This window comes from Magallana gigas, chromosome 3, assembly GCF_963853765.1.
Source record: "Magallana gigas chromosome 3, xbMagGiga1.1, whole genome shotgun sequence".
Taxonomy (NCBI): Eukaryota; Metazoa; Mollusca; class Bivalvia; order Ostreida; family Ostreidae; genus Magallana; species Magallana gigas.
In genome coordinates this window covers 35396034-35417016 of record NC_088855.1, presented here as the reverse complement: position 1 = coordinate 35417016, position 20983 = coordinate 35396034, and the positions used below count along the sequence as shown (strand labels likewise).

Genomic DNA, 20983 nt, shown 5'->3' with positions numbered 1-20983 from the left:
ATTTCCAAAATCGGCATAAATTTGATAGATAAATTAATGTTCTTTCTACTTCATTTTTTTTTAGTAGAAACAGAGATATTTACAAAATACAAAAAGATAGACAGAAACAACATAAATTTTGGCTTCATTTTGATTTCCATTTCAGACTACTTGTGTGCAAAATCCGAATGGTAAAAATTTTATAAAAAACTTGTTGAACAAAATGTTTTTATTTTCAAATGACCTTTCCTTCAATTCCAGGAAAAAGGGGCCGGCCCCTATGATAAAGGGAACCAGAGGGGTCTTTATTCTTTTACATTTTGCTCTTTACTGGGGAATATTTTGTAATAGATCATAGAAGCAAAAATGTTTAATATATTATTGTTATGTTCCAAGACTATATAATACTTTTCTCATGTGGTACATAGTTAATGGTTTTTAGGGGTCACAATATCAAAACTTTTATCACCTACATATCGTAAAGGAAAAGTAATTTGGTAAGCAGTATAGATTTATTTTGTATTTTTAAAGGTAATTATTTCCCACGGTAAGGTGAAACACACAAAAATAAATAGCAATTTTAAATTCTATATTCAATGATACTCCATATAGCATTAATGATTCATATGGAAACTGAACATAATACCAACGTCTACTACAGTAATTTTTCAACCCAGTGTTGTTTGCACACGAGTAAAGTTCAACTACATTGAAACACAGTTATATAGAAGACTAAGAAACACCTTTTACGTATCTATAGATATTTTGGTGGTGTGTTGAAAAAAAACTTTTATCTCAAAATAATGATTAAACGTTTTTGCAAGAAATTATTAAAAAGAAGTTCTCGAAAATATTGATAAAATACGAATCATAGATACACACTCTAAAAATAAATATTGTTTAGCATTTCTTTTAAGGAAGGTATCCAATCCATAATAGTCCCAGATTCAAGAATTTGGAGGCAAACACATATCTGTGGGATTAATACTCAGAATACTTGGACATAATTTTCATGTTTAAGTATCAGTTATGTAAAAGCAGAATATGTCCTAATAAATTACCTTTCCTGTTCTTTAAGAGTTGCCCCGCTTTACATTTGATCTATAAAAACCAATCATTAAAAATCTAATAGGTATAAAATTCATTTTCAATAGTTTTTGTAATCCTAATGATTAAATGCATCTTTCCACCGAAGCATTTATTTATTTTCTTAGTAATTAATTTTTTATTTGAAAAAGCGTGCTTGTCTCCGAAGACCTTAATGCAATTTTCAATAATTAATTACTGCTTAGTTAATGATATTTTAGAAAATTTCTCTCGGTAAATCCTTTTCTACTCTTCAATGCTTTGAATTAATAGCAGACTATTTATACATGATGGATACATGTATTCAAGGTTAAAAAAAAATAGGTTCTAATGTATATGGATCGGAAACAACGAATAAAATGAATAAGATAAAACTTGGCATGTGTGTAATCATATTTTGATAAAGCCCACACAAAAAATATTCACAAACAATTGCAATAAAATTTTACAGAATATAACTGAAAATCGCATTAATCAAAAACATGTTATATGTACTAGTGATCAGCAATATATACATGTAGATCTTGTCACAGAAATCACAATGTAAATGTCTGAAATAAGTTATCAAATACATAGTGCAAATCACAAAACATCCATAGAGATCAAATCACAAACACTAGTTTTATATATTGCAAATCATAAAAGCGTTTGGGAATTAAAATTGGATTTTATAAATTATAATTAAGAACAATTAGCATACAGCAACGTCGAAAACTAAAGCGGCAGGTACATCATAAAATAATACTAGTCTCATATATATTGAAAACATGTCAAACAAACCTTTAAGGAATGAAAGAATGCGATCAGAAGAATCTTAAAAACCCTTGTTAATTTCGATGCACACGAGTTAAACTTTTATCTTTATTCTGATATAAGAAGAACGACTCCTAAAATACTTCAGTCAATAAGCAAAATTGTTTAACAAGTCAACATTTCAAAAAATAATCTGAACAGTACAGTCTAAATTTTTATTCTTACATCTCATCAAAAATCTAGCCCATCGCGTTTCTTATACGATGGAGGCTTTTGGGTGTCAAGTGGATATATAGAATCCCTTTTATATCTCCTGAAGTCATTTTCTTCCCGATCTTCATCATCGTCGTCATCGTCATCTCTGATGATACCAAATGCTCCACAGCATTTCATACAGATACAACCCATAGCCATTACACCAGTGAGTGACGCCAGGCTTAACAGGGCATATTCTAAATAAGGAAACCATGTCGGCAAAAGAAGTTCCTGGGACTCCTCTATAGGTAAAGCTTAAAAACGAAAAGATAATAACAAAATTATAGTTTTTAAACAAAGAAACTTCAAGAAATTCTAAATCATAAAGCGTACCTATTCACGCCTTTAAATTTTTCGTGTCGAAAGGTAAATTACTTTTCTTTTGAACCTCACTAAAATATTTTATAATTTTTCATATATGTTTTATCATAAATAAGGAACATGTAAGTGAAGCCGTTAGCAAATCGGGTACATTGTTTCATAAGCACATTTAGGTTTCTTACGCATTGAGATAATTACCTGTGTCACACCTTATACCTGTGTAGGAACTATCACAGGTACACACAAAGCCTGTGGGGGAATCAGTGCATACTCCGTGCTGACAGGGGATGGAGGCACAAGTAATTACTGTAAAGGCAACATTGAAAATGTTTCAAAGGTACCATTCCATGAAGTTTTTTTTTTAAATATATATAACTGATCTAAAATACGAGTTTTGTAATCATGAAACTATGCTTCAATGTAAATGAGTAGATTGATGTGCTATTTCATTTCAGTGTGGTATTTCAATAGATATTAAAACAGCTGTAAGAAAATGCCGAGTATACTGGATTATATTTGTGAAAAGGATATAATACCCACAACTTAATATCATATCTCATATCATAAAGTTAAAACCATGCTTACTTTATTTCATGCCTATTTATTATATGTGCATTGAGCTATAAGTTGTAGATGCGGAAAGAGATGCATTTACTACTTTAATTAGTTTCAGCAACATACAGATTGATTATTATTATGTTAATTAATTTGTAAATGTAGAGTCGGTCTTGTTTTAATGTGAAATATGTGCGCATATACAAATGGTTTGTCATATAATATCATAAACCAACTCTCTAACAGTCTCAATTGATTTGATTCTGAAGCTCTGAAAAAGATTAAGTAGAAATTGAACAATTTTTATAACATGCATTAATCACGACATCTGTGGATTAAAAGAATAAATCAAGCAAACAAAGAATAAACAAATCAATTTGTTAAAACATTAAAAACGTAACTTACCTGTATCACACAATGTACCGGTATAAGTGACGTTACATTGGCATTCAATGCCAGAGGTTGAATCAATGCATGTTCCATGAATGCATGGATTAGAAGCACATGTTTTCCCTAATAAATATATAAATATAAAAGTTTGTGTTTTAAATATGTTTCAATCAAATGCTTATGTTAGAAAGAGATGTAAGAAACCGAAGCTAATAAATAGATTATGATGTATTTTATAATACGTACGTTTATTACATGTAGTTCCCGTGTAGAGTGTGTCACATGCACATTGAAATCCTGATGATGTATCGGTGCAAGTTCCGTTGACACATGGTTTTGAGGAACACTTTTTTACTGTAAAAAAGGCAATATACATGTAACAAGAAATACTAGCATAAATACAATAAATGTCTGTAGAATAGAATTGAAAAATAATAAATATGAAAAGGCAAATATTTTTCTTTTAGGAAGGCATCGTTCTCTTGGCGTCCTAAAGTATTTAGACGGTCGGTCCATTTGTCCGTCAAACATTACTTTTGTTTGATTATTTTTTGGCTCAAATTAATCCATATTTCGAACACAAAGATGATTTTAGTTTAATGTGTGACGTTGACGATGATATCACCACTTGTGGCCCAATTGTGCTGTATCTATTCAAATATTCGAGATTTCTGACTTTGCATTTAAGGAAAATGCTTTTAACAATCTGCTTCTGTGATGCAAATAAAGAACCTACTTTTTAATTTTTATTTGTTCGCAGAATGTAGTGAAAATGACCTTTTTCACACAACATTCAAAACATTTACAACTAGGAGGAGTGCAATGGTAAAAGGACTGTCCCGCCTACAGCAGGATTCAAAGGTATATGGGAACCGATCCCAAGGATTGCAACGGAAAATGTAAAGGATTTGGACGCCAAAGTACATTTAGCCAAACAATTACATTCACAATTTTAATCAAAATGTTATTTGACTTACATGTGTCACAAAGTGCACCTGTATAAGCAATTTCACAGTTGCAATTAAACCCAGAGGCTGTGTCATTGCATGTTCCATGTTTACAAGGATTCGAAGAGCATGTTTTGCCTAGAAAGGCGAAAAAAGCATACTACGATTCGATTAATAATACCCTATATTTAACAACTTTTAAATGCAAGTGACTAACCCCTTGATTATAAGGTAATAATTGCATTACAGTAACAAAATATACAGTATGATTAAAAACTAAGTTTTATCTCGAATCAACAAGGATTTTTGTTCAAATTAAGTTCAAAGAATTATAATTCAACCGACATTATAAAATTTTGCGATGATGATTAGTTGTGTCTATTTTTTAAGAGGTAAAGAATTTTCTTGTACACCTTGTGGTGTACAAAATCAACAAATGTTACAAGGTATACTTTTATCGCATTTTCTTCCTGTGTAGAATGTATCACATGAGCACTGGAATCCCGTTGCTGTATCGACACATGTTCCATGGACACAGGGGTTTGAGTGACATTTAACCACTGCAAAATTCCAAATCAGATATTGCCAAAGAATCATGGGAAGGCGGAAATGGTTTAATAAACTGGTAATCCAAAAGATTTTTTGGCTAAATTCCTGGTTTCTTTGTCTAGTATATTACATGATAAACATGTAGTGCTTTATTGGCAAATCCATTCAAACACAGTATTAGTTTACATTTTAAAATCACACAAAACTATTGATATTTTTTTTTTTAGAACTGAACCGTCGTGGTGTTACAAGTTTATAAGCTTTAGATAAAAAAGGATAATTTAACAAGAAAACTTTTTTCTTTTTGTTTTGTAGCTACGATATTTTCTCTGGTTTCATTATAAAAAGCATCATTATTTTAAACAAATTACGTTTAGGCACTTCTTGATTAATTAGAGAATATGACCATAGTACATTACATGTGTCAACTATGTTTACTCTTTGTACCAAGCGCGAACATTAAATTAACGCTTTATATATTTGACAGTTTAATTTATTTTACATGGTTTGTATCAGAATGTAATAAACAGTATTAGAGAAGGTTTCATTTATGATCCGATACGATGTTATGGTATAATACAATACGATACAATATAACTCATTGCTCAATTATTGATTTTTTCAATTCATTAATTTATTTTTTACATTTAAATGACGGTCTCCTTAACAGAAACCAAAATATTGTAAAAGAAAAAAGAGTTAAGTATACGTTCCTTGACCACATTTAACACCTTCATGCCTTATGTCACACGAACAACTGAATCCAGACGGAGTGTCTGTACAAGTTCCATGCAGGCAAGGATGAGACAAACACAGTATCACTGAAATCAAATGATTTGAATTCACTGCCTCAGTTTTCATTCAGAACTCTTAAAAAGAATTTTTCAGCTTATCATATAACGTCTTAATTCGTTTTTGACTTTTTTAATTGTTTGAAAAATTAATAAAAATATTACGAGCACATGCAAGGTAACTTGCAATTGAGTTGACTACTATCACTATTTTTTAAACGAACATGTATACATACGACTGTCACATTTGGTCCCTGTGTACTTTTCATCGCAGCGACAGTTGTATTCCAGTGGGGTATCGGAACAGGTTCCATGGATACACGGATTAGATGTGCATTTGATGGCTAAAATGATTAAATTCTAATTTTAATTGTTATATTAATATTGTTTACTTATATAATTATTCTTCTAATTAAAGATAACAGAAATATGTATGTACTTGTATATTTTTTCTTTAATGATTATCTTTATATATATATATATATATATATATATATATATATATATATATATATATATATATATATATATATATATATATATATATATATATATATATATATATATATATATTTTTTCCATGTGAAAAATCATTGAATTTTGTTTAAATAATTAAATTTTAAGTAATAACTTTACATCATTAAAGCTAAAAAAATTAAATGGAAATCAAAACAATTTTTTGCATGAAAAATTACAATGAATAACTAGAGTAACGGAAAGAAATGAGATGTCACAAATAAGGCAGACCAAATTTGGGTTGCATTTTAATTTTGTAAAAGGTAAAATGATCAAAGATGAAATATAGTAATGATTTGCAATAATCAACTGTTTATAATCTTACGAGTGTCACAAGTGATTCCAGAAAATTTTGGGTCGCAGTTACAAGTAAATCCTGTATTCGTGTCCTGACAAGAACCATGTACACACGGACTGTTCACACATTTGATAACTAAATTGAACAAAAACAGGCTGCATATACTAGTATAAAGCATTAAATACATATTATTTTATAAATTGCTTGTACAAAAGGCATTATTACATATTAATCGTTCCATTTTATAAAAGACTTGTTTACTGTGTAGGACAACTGAAATTTGAAACAGTTATAGTCATTTACTCATTTGAAAATTTATATCGTGGATAAAAACCACCTATATGAAACACGTATCTAAGGAGAAAATAGAATAATTGTATCATATTCTTATATATTTTCACTTGCAAATGTTTTCCCTTAAATAAATAACACAGTTTGCGCCATCCACTGTTTTTCAGCCTGGATCAAGAGGTCAAAGTAGCGCATGAATAATTTATGTTACTACTTTTTCTATGTACTAAAAAACTAACTAACTTACGCTAAAACACACTTAGTGTAGTGTTTGTAATTTACATTACGTATTCTAAGAAAGATAACTCTATGCTATCCCCTACTGTGTTGGGTTATTGCCCCTGTATTATGTGTGACGTTGTTTCCGGTTTTAATAATGGTCTTCACTGACGAACCTGTTTTATTCATGGTCTAAGTCTGGTTAAATCCGTGTGTGTAGCATACAAGGACGCTACATGAAATTGGCGACGAGGATAATTAATGCTTAAGGATGGCAAGTGTTTTGATGCATGATTTGCATGGACTTCCACATTTTGATGTTTCTGATGTGACCGGCATCGCATCCAAATGGCAAAGATGGCGTCGGGCATTTGAATTATATTCAACAGGGAAAGGGATAGAGGATGCGGCGCAGGCAAAGGCTTTGCTTTTACATACAGCAGGTATGGACGTGCAAGACATTTTCTTTACGTTACCGGAAGGTACGGGTGATAACGTCTACGCAAAAGTGCTGAACGCTTTGGACAAATATTTTAAGCCCCAAGCAAATGTTCCCTATGAGAGATCTGTTTTTCGAAGCATGGCACAGTCCACACAGGAGACTATTGAACAGTACATAACCCGATTACGTCAGCGTACAGAAACGTGTGAATTCGGGACTCGTGACGCAATAGACAAGAGGATACGTGACCAGATTATCGACAAGTGCGTACGTCATAACTTGCGCCGTAAACTACTTGAGAAGGGTAGAGAACTCACTTTCGACCAAGTCTGTGAAATCGCCAGAGCTATGGAAGACTCTTAGAGACAAGCCACATCAATTGAAAATCAGCCCCAAGGAGCCAGTAGCAATGTAGTCAACAAGGTTAGTGTTCAGAATAAGAGACGTTTTGTGAAAAAAACTAACAGTAAATGTTACAGTTGCGGTTATGAAGGGCACTTATGAAATGATCCTAGATGTCCTGTTAAGGGGAAAAAGTGTCGTAAGTGAAATGAAGTTGGACATTTTGAACGACAGTGTAAAACCAAAAACTGGAGTGCTGAGGGGAAACACGGGAGAGTTCATGACATCACAGAGCAGCCAGATCAAGCCGATGAGGACAAAGCTTACGCATTTAGTGTCCGTAATTCTGTGTTAGATGATGGCCTCGTTGCGAATGTTGGGGGTGTTGACCTCAGTATGATTATCGACTCAGGAGCAAGTTGTAACATTATGGGGATGCCGTAATGGAACAGTCTGAAGGACAAGCGCATCAAATTTGTTTCATCCAAAGCTGACTCTTCGCTTATGGAAGTCAAGAGCCCCTGAAGGTGGCTGGCATTTTTACAACAACCGTGAAATACAACCAAACCGTTATACCGCATGTGGAATTCGTGGTCATCGATGGGAAGGGACATGCCCTACAGTTTGGTGTTCTACAGATCGTGCGCAGCGTTAGTAATGCCGTCAACGCAGATAACCATTCAGTGTTTGATAAGTACCCTCAGTGCTTCAAGGGGGTAGGGAAGCTGAAATCGTTTCAACTAGAAATTCCAATTGATCCAGATGTTGAGACAGTGATTCAACCAATGAGGCGGATACCGTATAGTTTGCTTGACAAACTCGCCAACAAGCTAGATGAACTTCTCGACCTGGACATCATTGAACGCGTTGAAGAGCCGTGTTAGTGGGTGTCGCCCATTGTGTGCGTTCCGAAACATTCAGGTGATGACATCAGATTGTGCGTAGACATGCGCCAGGCCAATACCGCCGTCAAGAGAGTTCGTCATCCTATTCCAACCATTGATGAACTTTTGCATGAAATGAACTCTAGTACTATTTTTAGCAAACTTGATGTTACTTGGGCATATCACCAAATTGAATTGAAACCTGAATCTCGAGAAATTACTACTTTTGTAACACACAGGGGTTTATTCAGATACAAACGTCTTATGTTTGGTATTAGTTGTGCCCCTGAAATGTATCAAAAGGTCATGCAACAAGTGTTGCAAGGTTGTGAGGGTGTACACAATATTATGGATGATATCATTGTACATGCAAGTAGTCAAGATGATCATGATAGATGTCTTGAAAATGTTGTCAAAGTGTTGTATGAGAAAGGTTTTACCCTTAATAGGGACAAATGTCAATTGAACATGTCACAGGTTGTTTTTATGGGTCATGTGCTGTCTGGTCGTGGCATAGGTCCGGCGGATGTTAAAGTCAAAGCTGTCGTCGACGCGCGCGAACCAAAAACTTCAGCAGAAGTTCGTAGTTTTCTGAGACTCGTGAATTACAGTTCTAGATCTATTCCGAATCTAGCAACAATTGCTGCCCCATTACGCAAGTTGACGCGAAAAAATGCAATTTTTAGATGGGGAAAGTCGGAACAAGAAGCATTTGTTGAACTGAAGCGTCGTCTTGCGGATGCCGAAACGTTAGGCTTTTATGACAAATCTGCGCCGACTAAGGTCATAGCTGATGCTAGTCCCGTTGGACTAGGGGCGGTACTTGTTCAAGAGCAAAATTGTGAATTTCGTGTTATTTCATATGCGAGCCGTAGTTCGAGCGATACGGAACGTCGTTACTTTCAGACGGAGAAAGAGGCGTTATCTCTAGTGTGGGCATGTGAAAGATTTCATGTTTATCTGTACGGCATAGAATTTGAGCTCCTCACTGATCACAAGCGGCTTGAGTGTATTTATTCTCCAAAGTCAAAGGTTTGCGCTAGAATAGAGCGTTGGGTGTTGCGCATGTAACCGTACAATTTTAAAGTTCGGTACATTCCGGGTCCGAAGAACATAGCAGACACGCTTTCACGTCTTGTCAAAAATGACATTCCGCAGAAGTCACAGGATATTGTAGACGACTATGTTAGGTTTGTAGCTGAAGAAGCAACACCGATTGCTATGACAACTCGCGACATTGAGAGAGCGTCAGAGGATGACCCAGAGCTTTGTTCGGTTAGACAATGTCTTATAAATCAGCAGTGGCATCGCATCGAGTTCAAGCAATATTTGCCAATACGGAGCGAATTGTGTTCGGTAATGTCCAATGATACAAGTAGTGAAACTGTTGGTGTTCAAAGTAGACCTGTAGGAAATAAGAAACTGCCATCCAGATTTGAGGGATTTTCTATGTATTAATAACTTCCTGGGAAATAACTGTAAATTGGCATTCTGGTATTGGTAAAATGTAATAGGAAATCTTCATGTCATATTTGGAATTTTTTTTATTATGTCTTTGTCAACACAAGATAATGATTTGTGCCAATGTACAAATTAGTATGGCACTGCATATGTGTTTAATTGATTACTTTTTAGAAGTTATTTCATTTGGAACATAGTTGTATGGCAAGAAAGGAAGGGATGTAGTGTTTGTAATTTACATTACGTATTCTAAGAGAGATAACTCTATGCTATCCCCTACTGTGTTATGTTGTGTTATTGCCCCTGCATTATGTGTGACGTTGTTTCCGGTTTTAATAAAGGTCTTCAATGACGAATCTGTTTTATTCATGGTCTAAATCTGGTTAAATCCGTGTGTGTAGCATACAAGTACGCTACACTTAGGGCATAATATCGTTAAGAAAACATAATATTAAGCATTGAATCATCATTTTTTGAAAGATACAGTCTGATAGCTGCAGCGGCGTGTGCATCCAAATTGAGTAACGCGCGTTGGCGCATTATAAAAATTCTTATGCACACACCGCTGCGGTTTGGAGACTGTATCTTTCAAAAAAATGATTTAATGCTTATATTTACATTTTTTAACTTCTTGCTTTGTCTGCAAATATGATTTATACCTTAAAAATCATATTTTATCCTAAGGGAAAGTTCATATAAATGGAAGGGCCACTGTAAAAGTCACAAGCGTGAACTTTGATCAGCGCTTGTGACGTTGCAGTTTACATCGTTCAGTATTTTGTGAGGTCATAATAAAACTAGTCATTTTAACCTTTTAGTACCTTGTGTGGGTTACAGTGTTATAACTGCTGTAGCTTTCAACAAACTTTACACGCATATGCATAAAATATGTGGGAAATATGGTCTGTACTTTGTTATACGAAGTGTTATTCATTTTTTTTTCAATACAACATTAACTGCGGGGATAAATGATCGTGGCTTAAAATTCACGTAAACAGATGTTTATGGGTCAACATTGTAACAAGGCGTTCTTAAAAATTACAATCGCAATTTGTCAAAGTACTTAAATCAGTTATAGCTAGTTTCTTACTTTTATAGCAAATTTCAATCAAAATCGCAATCGGAAGATCACCAACCTTTCGTGTTCAGTCAATTTAGGTCAAATTTAACTCCTTCTGCCTCTCTGTTTGTTTTGTTCCGTAAAAGAAATTAAATAGCTTGCCTTTACAATGTCCGAGGAAATTCGTTATGCTTTTGAATCTGATTTTATGATAGTAATTCCTCGGAAAGTGTCTATGTAGACTTTAAATCTTCTTTCAATACCTTTCCAAACGCGACTTCAACGGAAATGGTACTATATCGCCACGCTTCAATCGTTTTTTTTCAATTGTAAAAGTGAATTTTCTACTGTTTTACTATATTTAAATGCAAAAGTGGTGTCTTAACAAATGAGGTGTCATATTTTTAGGTTTTTCGTAACGTCGTGTTAATGGATGCGGCTTTATATGTCATCTGGACGTATGATGCAATGTTATCGTCATAATCTGCGATAAATGTAAATATAACACATTAGGTATAATTTATTAATATTAATCAAAATTTATCTACGGGTTGGTCACGTGATAAACCCTTTTGGTTTTAAGGGATTTGATCGCGTGACCTTCCTGTATTTATATCTTGATATACATTTTAAAAAATACCCTATTTCTTAAATATTTTCGCAAATCTGAAGTAGAATTTAAAAACAAAATCTAGATATAATCTATATATTAAAGAAATCAATATCATGTATTTGTTTATGCCTTAACAAACAAGTTATCACTTTTCACATGTTGCAAAAGGATTGGAAAGGTGACTTTGACTTGAATGGCCTACATATTTTTATCACATTTGATACCCGTGTAGTGTATATCGCATAAGCACTGGAATCCTGACGGTGTGTCAGAACAAGTTCCGTAGACACATGGGTTAGATGGACACTTAACCACTGGAAAATACACATTAAATAACATGTATATTTTACACTCGATTTCATGAAGAAAACCCCAATACTTAGTCCATACAAACGAACATGATTGTTATTTACACTGATTATTTTTTTTTAAATAAATAATTTTTTATATTTTGAAAATCTGTTCTCAAAATGGAACCTATTAGAAAATACAATATCTATACAGTAAAATATATATATTGGTATAAAGCACATAAAACTGCATTAAATCTGTAACTTTAATGTCAACTTTTAAAAGGAATCGATGAAGTGTTCAAACTTTTAAAACTATCTTAAAAAGAATTATAATCGCTTTAATCGTTTATGTGCTGACATAAATTTATAAAAGGAATCCCTAATACAAGGGACATGATCACCATTTTGACTAAAATGCATTTTCCTGTTTTAAGTGTTTGCAACGCTGCAGTAAGGAACTTCTAATAGTCGATCAAAATGTTTTAATGTCATTCGTCGAGTCATAAGCAAGATACAAAGCTTTTAATTCTTTGTGATATAAACAATGCTCAGATCGTGTTTTTATTTAGTTTTTTTTCTTTCTTTCTTTCTTTTTTTTTTTTTTTTTTTTTATATTTTTTATGTTGAAAAACAGATCTTAAGTTTAAAGCTTATATGAATGTAAAAACACTAAGAGCTGTTAATCTATGTTCAAATCGAATTTGCAAATGGGGAAAGGGGCTTGAAAAATAACTTTTACTGGTAAAATGAACTAATGTAAACAAAACTATCGCCTTGTTTACATTGCAAAGGATTGTGACTTTAGTATCCTGCCTTTAACTTAACGACTGACACTAGAAACTTGGTTGATCATTATCAATGCATTGCTAAAAGCATCGTAAACAATAAAAATAGAGAAAATAAAGGACTATGTGCGGTATTATGCATTTTTAGCTCTCAACATTAAAGTTTTGTAAAAAGCTTTTAAAATAATGTGGACGATTGTTGAAATCATATTGAAAATAAGTATGTAAATAGTTATCACCACAGTGATGTCATAATGCAGAAATGACGCCATGAAGATCTTATTTTGATAAATTAATGTTCTGTAGCTAAATACGGGTGTTTTCCGAGGGTTTTTTGACTGGGAAACATCGAGCGCATGGTTGCTCATGTACCATTTTCTAGTATGATGTGTATACTAATATGAACTAAAACGTATGTTAAAATCGTACTTGAGCAGGCCTGTGCTCTATTTTTCCGAATGGAAAAATGAAGAAAAAAAATGACAATATTTTCATTTGTTTGCAAAATTGCGGGAATTAATGCCTTAAGGTGACGTCATAGATAAACAGCAAATGAGCGATGATGATGGAAATCAAGTTTAAAGTGAGAGGCATCTTCTGTACAATGATTAATGAGTGGTGATCAGGTTCATAAACTAAATGTGTTTCTGAGGGGTTTAAGTATACGTACGTTGATCACATTTAGCACCAGTATGCTTCACATCACAAGCACAACTGAATCCAGACGTGGTGTCTGTACAGGTTCCGTGTAGGCAAGGTTGAGACGAACACAATATCACTAAAATCAAGTAATATACAACTTCAAAAATCCATATTTTTATAACTTCTATGTATAATCAAAATTACTTTAGATATGTACTTGCATGCATTTTTCACAAGATTCGTTTTTCTCAAGAATTCGAGATGTAGAAACAAACATTTAAATCAGAATATCGACTTTAAAAACGCTAAAAACAAAGGGTCGCTAGTGCAATTGTAACAAGTCCATTTCTTGTATGTGCTTTTAAGAGCAAGAAGGGGTAACTTTTAGGTTTAAATGTAGTGTTTGAATAGCCTACGTTTAAAGGCAATTGATTTCAACTGATATCAGCGCCAAATTGGCACCACTAAAAGATCAAATCAAATGCATTATGTGTGGTTACATGATTTTATATATCAAAACATGATCTCTTCTGGAAAAATTCTCGCAAGAAAATGTTGCTCACCATAAAATTCATCTGTTTTAAATTTTCAACTGACTTTTTTCTTTTTTCCAAAATACGATCACATAGTAAAAGAAACCCAACAGTTGCTTGTTTTTTTTCATTCAATCTATAATGTGGATCATGAAACCAATGAACGTGGAACATTTTGATAGACCGCTGTTTAAGGAATTTTTTGCTTGTCAAGATGGTCAAGTTGTTAGCACGCCAGCCGACTAAAATATTAATCTTTAATTTAGTAATCTTGTGCTACGTACATTATTTCATCATTGATCTTTAATTGATATAAAAATCTTAATTTAAAGTGAACTCTCAGAGACTAGATGGAACCGTTGATGTAGAACAAAAGTAAAAAGAAGGGGCATCAGTGCCTACTTTCCAGATTTTAGAAGTTGAAAAAATGTGTTGGTTTTCTTTTCATATGCCATATATGCTGTTATCGTTCAATAGTCACAATACTTTAGTTCAAGCTATACACACTATAATTTGTGTCAATTTTAAATGAAAAAGAAGACGTATGTGATTGTCTACTAATAAAAGTTACCTTTATTCTGTAAATTATAATTAGAGTTATGAATTTCATATCGTTACAATGATACATATTTTTTTTGTTAGTTTCCCACCAGGAAAATAATGCATTCTATGAATATTGATAAAGGAAGAGTGAAACTGACCTCATGGCGGCTGTCCTCCGGAAATCGGGTGGCTGTTTTTGTTTGCCTCATTACATACCCGTCTTGATTTGGAATATGCTTAACATTTGTTTTTGAAATATATACAACGGATATGTATTATGAGTGTAATATGTTTGTCATTCATGATACCCTTCCTTTTGCATGTTTAAATAGGATATCATTTATACAAACTAAAAATATACCTTAGGGGAAAACACATAGGTCTATGTCATTGTTTATAGGGAATATATGTACATGTATACATGCTCACATGCTTGTGTTTTTGTTTTTTGTGCGTATATATAGGTCAAATTTATGCTTTATTGAAAAATATAATTATCTTTTCCTTTGTGAAACGATAACAATTATGAAGGTGTTGACCCTCCACCAATTTCTGTATCACTGACTTAATTTAGCTGTCGATATCACGTGATAAATTGATATTCATGAGGATGCATTAGGTTCCTGGCAGGAAAAATATTTTTTTTTAATTGTTTAATATTTGATATTTTTGTTACATGATCAAATTAAGCATTATAATTCACAGCATAAGGGTAACTTTTACAAGCACATGTAACCAAACACATTCATTCTCATATTTGCATGATATCTTTTTGTATCGAGTTGAATAAAAGGATGTCAGATGTAATCATTTATCCGATACACATACATTGACGAACATTAAACAGCCTGTGTAATGTTTTCAACAAATGGCTAATTTTATTTTAACGAAAAGGTTTTACGGTTAATATCTAAATACCCTTTTCACATAAATTTCCTGTATGGGTAGGAGGACACTTGCACTGAAACGAACTTCCTGTATTGCTACACGATCCTCCATTTTGACATGGGGAATCACTGCATGTTATAGCTTCAAAATTAAAACAAACACTTGGCCAGATATTATTACATGTCTAACGTTAAAAGATTTAATATCCATTTATGGTTTTTTAATGGGATTACAATAGATAGTATTGTTGAGCCTACCTTTTTCACAGAACTCTCCAAGAAACCTATTCGAGCAGTGACATTGGAACCCATTCGATCCGTCCTGACAAGAACCACCGTTCTGACAAATGATTCCTTCGCTGCATGTCTTACCTAGTTTGAAGATTTAGACAATTATAGCTCTAATAATGAAGTATCGTCAATGTTTTGTTGTTTGAAAATTTGCGCACTTTAATTGTTTTATTACAGTTATTTGATGTAAAATTACTATTATGTTGGTGATGCCATTAAGCATAGCATTGATATTTGTTAAAAAAAAGCCTGTGCCAGGTAATTATGCTACTGCCAAAGTGTTAGTTTTGCATCCATCTCAGGTGCAATTTCTAAATTTAAACATATTTACCTTATGTAATCTCTCTTCTAAATGAGCATTGAACATTTTTTTATTTTTAAATACTTTAAAATTAAAACCCCATAGAAAATAAAAATGTCTGATGGAAAGAGTGTTTTCCTGCATGATATTTAGAGCATTCTGTATGATTTTTTTTTTGTAATTTCCAAAGGAATCTTATTTCCTTCGGGATAATAGTATTTTTGTACAGGAATTGAATTCTAATACCAATTTTCCATATGAAATTTATATTCCAAAATTTTAAAATCCCATAGAATTTGTTCAAATATCGGTCAGAACATTTTAGAAAATATTTTTTTTAAAAATCACATTTCGGTAATTTTTCTATTCATTTCAAAGATATTATCGTTTTTTAAGGCTCTCGACTTTTAATCAAGAATATTTCAAGTTTCAAGTGAGTTAAAATAATAATAAATATGGATATATTTTACAAGTATAGGAGTCGTTCATATGTCTATTCTGCAATTGTTTTGAAACCACACATTTGACAAGGGTTACAGTGCTTTAGATAGCAGGCATTGCTTTAGACTTCTTTAGCCAAAAAGGATAAAATTTATAAAGTATTTCCCCAGAACATATATACTCACGAGTGTCACAGACTATGCCTTTGTACCCAGGATCACACGTACAGACAAAGGAGGAGGAGTGGTCAGAGCACGTTCCATGTTTACATGGGTTGTCACTGCATTTCACCTCATCTAAAACAAAACAATGTGCCAGTCAATTATTGAATATTTTTATGCAACACATTCACATGCTTTTAGAACCCGTTATTTAACTCGATGCACCAAACGATTTTGAGGATAAATACCTGCAATGTATTCCCAATAGTCTTCAAATAACAGAACCATATGACGCAATTCAAAATATTTGTTATGAGTACAATATTCAATTGAATTCTAATCTAAATATTTGCATATTCTCAATATGACAAGTCAAGTTACCATGTACATAGTTTGCATCCTAGATGCCAAGAGAGGATTTTATATGGTCGCGTCATGTGAAGTACTCTAACGCCAAAGCCTTCTAACCCAAAGCCATTAATTACCTGATCCTATAAAAATTTATAATCTCATCTCAGATATTAAGATATATATTCTTGCAAATTATAATCAGGCGCTCAATTTGTCTGTTAGATGTCTAGTCCACAATTATATCAAAGATAAACTTTAAAGAACAGCTACATGTAGATAAGGTATCATTACACTAATACCACAAGAGCCACCTACATTGCAGCTAGGTATATTTAGTAAATACCTTATAGCTCATCATACATGTCTTTTGTCTTAAATGTCAAATAGTAGGGGGGGGGGGGGGGGATAAATCTCAAGGGGGAAAGACGCCTTAATATTTTGAGGTGTTTTTTACAATCATTAGCTTTATGTTTTTTTTCTTTTTCAATTTCTATATCCATAACAGCGTTACATGTAAAGTTTAATCGTTGGGTAATGCTTTATCAATTAATTTTGCATACTCAAAATTTATCTAATTTGACTATTTAGATTTTCTTTGGAATTTTATAAGAGGCCACTGGCTCATGCTAGATGTACTTTACCAGCATTTAACAAATAGGTAAAAATTATAAAAGCTAATGGCAGCGAGATTCCAAGCCATGATCATGGCTTTAAGGTCTTGTAGCTAACGTTCTTACCCATTGCTTTACGATGCAATGTAACAGAAAAAAATTATATTATATTCTTTTTTTTAGTTATTTCTGTTAGAAGAATGACACAATAGAAAAATTTCCTTTACCATTTTTATAGTTTGTTAATTGATGAAAACAAAAAAGACACTATATTGTAACCCTTCCGTCTAATGGATCCATTGAGGGTCAGCTTAAACCTAGTAAGCACCAAGTCCAGTAGTTTTTCACAAGCAGTTTTATTAAAGCGTGATCGTATAGTCAAAGTAAGAACATTTAAAAGCAGCCAAAATCAAAGAATCTGCTCAACATCAATTTACATGGGTATATATAATATTTTACTTATGATGGACATTCCTGACTTGTTCGGCCCATCTACGATGATCATGGGTGAATATATAGTGTTCAAATACCAGTGTTATATTTTATATCTAAATCAAGCAACAAAACAATAAGAACTGTCAGAAATGATATTGTGATGCAGGTTGTGAGTCTCCGAGTCCGAGTCTGAGTCCCCCACCTGTGTGATGCATCGCTTATGCATAATACAGTCATTCATACATGGCTTAAAGTTTACAAAGGTTAAATAGCATTACAAGACTAACTTGCAATATCAGGGCATTCATTGCTGACACAGGATGCCAAAAATGACAATTTGTTGATAACTTGTTTATATATTTTCAGTTCGGATTTTACTGTGCCATAATTCATTAGCCTCACTTAGGACTAAGAGTATTTTGATGCAGGCTTTGAGGGTCCCACCTTTATGACGCATTGCTTGTGTGCAATATTGAAATTTCATATATAAAAGTATACATTAGTTCATGGTTTAAAAGGTAACAAAGGTCATTATTATAGAATATGCAATACATGACTCAATATAGAGTACCAGAGCTATCAATGCAGACACAGAATCGCAAAACATGAAATTTATAAACTCTCAATTATATATATTATTATGCCCGTATTATGCACCTGGTTTCATAATATCATATAGGAATACTACGCAGTGCTTCATGTACAAGAGTCACATAGTTCATTCTGTAAGTTATCATTAACACAATTCATTGCACAGTATAAAGATATACATTAGTATCATAGTGACCAATATGTAATACTAGCAATTCAGGGTCATAGCATGGCGATCTGTTTACAATATGTTTACAAAAAAATTAGTTAAGCCTGTATCCTTGTTTGCAAATAGCAAAAACTGACTTAAACGAATATGACTGATTTCAATTCTTTGTTTATAAAAGCACTAAACAATGTCTGCAAAGTGCGAATACGTTTGCATTTACATTCAACCAAAAATTACATTGTATATGTAACTATCAAAGTTTAGGTTTTTTCAGGATTAGCAATGATCATGGGCTGGTTGGCGGTTTTATATTCTCATTCCTACCTTCACAACAATCCCCTTTGTACCGTGAACTGCAAATACAAGGATAAGAAATTGAGAGTAGCCTTCCTCCGTTTTTACAAACACGACATTGTTTGAATTGGTAACCTTCAAAAGTGTTAGGCAAATTACAGTGCTGTAGACAATGCTCCCAAGTCCAAGGTTTTAGTGATTCATCACAACAAAATGAGCGTCCTCGGTTTTGTTTTTGATTTCCACAAGGACCAGAACAGCTTCCCCAGGAACTCCAAGGATCAACAAAACAGTCTTTTCCACATTGATCAAGAGTTTCTACTGTAAACAGTGCGTAAACGTTTATCAAATGGAACAACAATGACCGAAACATTTGTCTTACAATTAGTTGAATTATTTATGTTTAGAAAATGACAGTGGACTATTCCCGGTTTATGTGAACCAGTCTCGATATATTCCCAACGAGTGAAAGAATAAAATGGCATCATTGCTTTATCTTAGCTGAAAAATAAGTCTTTTCTTCATATTGAAATTCAAAATCCTCATGTTTACATAATCTAGTTTAAAGACAAACGTGATTGTCATCTCAGACAAAAGCATTAGATTTATATGTCCATGAAATTTTAAAAACATGGGCAAATATTTTTATTGAATGTTTACGCTATTCAACTGAATGAATCCTCTTAATCTAAAGATTTAAAGAAAAGGATCAATATCTACTTAAAGGCTTTTAATGCCAAAAATAAATCATTTCCCTTTCAATATTCCATATACTTATATACGTTTTTCTGCAACTGTTCAGATTAATATATATTTCTGTCTCCAAATCACATAAATTTCTTCCATGTGTGAAACATGTTAGGTACATTTGCACGTGAAATGAAATGAATAAAAATACCAAGATTGTCAGGTAAACATGTGTAGATCTGGAATTTATAATATAAAATATAATATAATTTCATGGGTGTGTTGAAAACTAGTAGTAGTGATGCTTTGTCAAATATTTCTGATCAGAGCTATTTTTAACACAACACTTTAATTGCTTCCGTAGTTCAGTGACCTAGTTTTTAAAGATTTTCCTGTACATCCCACGTTACTATTTCTACTACCAAAATTGGTTAAAAATCGATGTTGTTAAGGATTTAAAATTGTTAAAAAAAAATGAAGAGAAACACAAAGTCATACGTGTGTAGTTAATTAAACTTCAAATCAAATTGTACATGAAGGTATCAAGGAGTTAATCTTGACGAAGGGATGAAAAAAGAACGGTTGTGTGTGTTTCTATTCTCAAAACTTTACTTAAATAAAGCCTAGCTCCCAGTCCTTTATCTGACCATCATCTGAAATCAGTATTTTAAACTTCGAATCATTAGTATTTGCAATTCAAACTAACGAGCATTTGCAACTTTGAACATGTCGACAAAATCTTCAATATTTCCATTTACGTGATTAAGCTCTAAGACAAAAAAATTAGAAATAATAAAATACAATTTAAAGTATATTTCAGTGAAACTTTACATTAAAAGAGCTTTATTCATCTCCGAAATGACCTACTAAATTGTATTAAGTTGAAGGTCAGAATAGATGCATATTAAAACGTTGCATTTTCCATCTGGCTTAAAAACCAATTCGTTTCTTAAAGGGCTGTCTCGATCAAAAGCTTTTTAGTTCCGAGCGCAGCGAGAGGCTTTATGGTAACACTTATAGGTTGCACTACAGTATTAAATTTTACTATATATTCTTACCAAAATTGCACTACTTTACATACAGATTAAAAATTCAAAACGAACTTCTGGAAAAAATCCTCTTGACATCATTTTAAACAACGCGTCATTTACAATTTTCTAGCAAAATACACACGTTCATCCAGCAAGGCGTGAGACTTTGTTTACCTCGAAGTTAC

At 32.8% G+C, this 20983-nt stretch overlaps 1 protein-coding gene across 1 annotated transcript; it reads right to left on the bottom strand.

Annotated features, from left to right (window-relative positions):
• Window positions 1-1466: 1466 nt before the first annotated feature.
• Window positions 1467-19547, bottom strand: LOC105321067 (fibropellin-1-like). Its single transcript, XM_066077864.1, has 14 exons — window positions 19111-19547; window positions 16654-16764; window positions 15694-15807; window positions 15467-15577; window positions 13501-13608; window positions 6468-6575; window positions 5863-5970; window positions 5545-5656; window positions 4739-4908; window positions 4317-4424; window positions 3586-3693; window positions 3355-3462; window positions 2593-2700; window positions 1467-2327 (listed from the first exon to the last, which is right to left on the bottom strand). Exons 1-14 carry the CDS (start codon window positions 19451-19453, stop codon window positions 2050-2052), a joined length of 1995 nt encoding a protein of 664 aa, XP_065933936.1. The 5' UTR covers window positions 19454-19547; the 3' UTR covers window positions 1467-2049.
• Between the last annotated feature and the right edge of the window lie 1436 nt (window positions 19548-20983).

Excerpts from the sequence above, each read along its gene's own strand:
- LOC105321067 (XM_066077864.1), bottom strand. The coding sequence starts at position 19,453 with ATGTTTCGGTCATTGTTGTTCCATTTGATAAACGTTTACGCACTGTTT. Across the intron at positions 13,609-15,466 it reads AGGAAATTTATGTGAAAAGG|TGATATTGTGTTCGTCTCAA; the intron begins GTATTTAGATAT and ends ACTTGATTTTAG. Across the intron at positions 4,909-5,544 it reads GTTAAATGTGGTCAAGGAAC|TTTATTAAACCATTTCCGCC; the intron begins GTATACTTAACT and ends TTGGATTACCAG.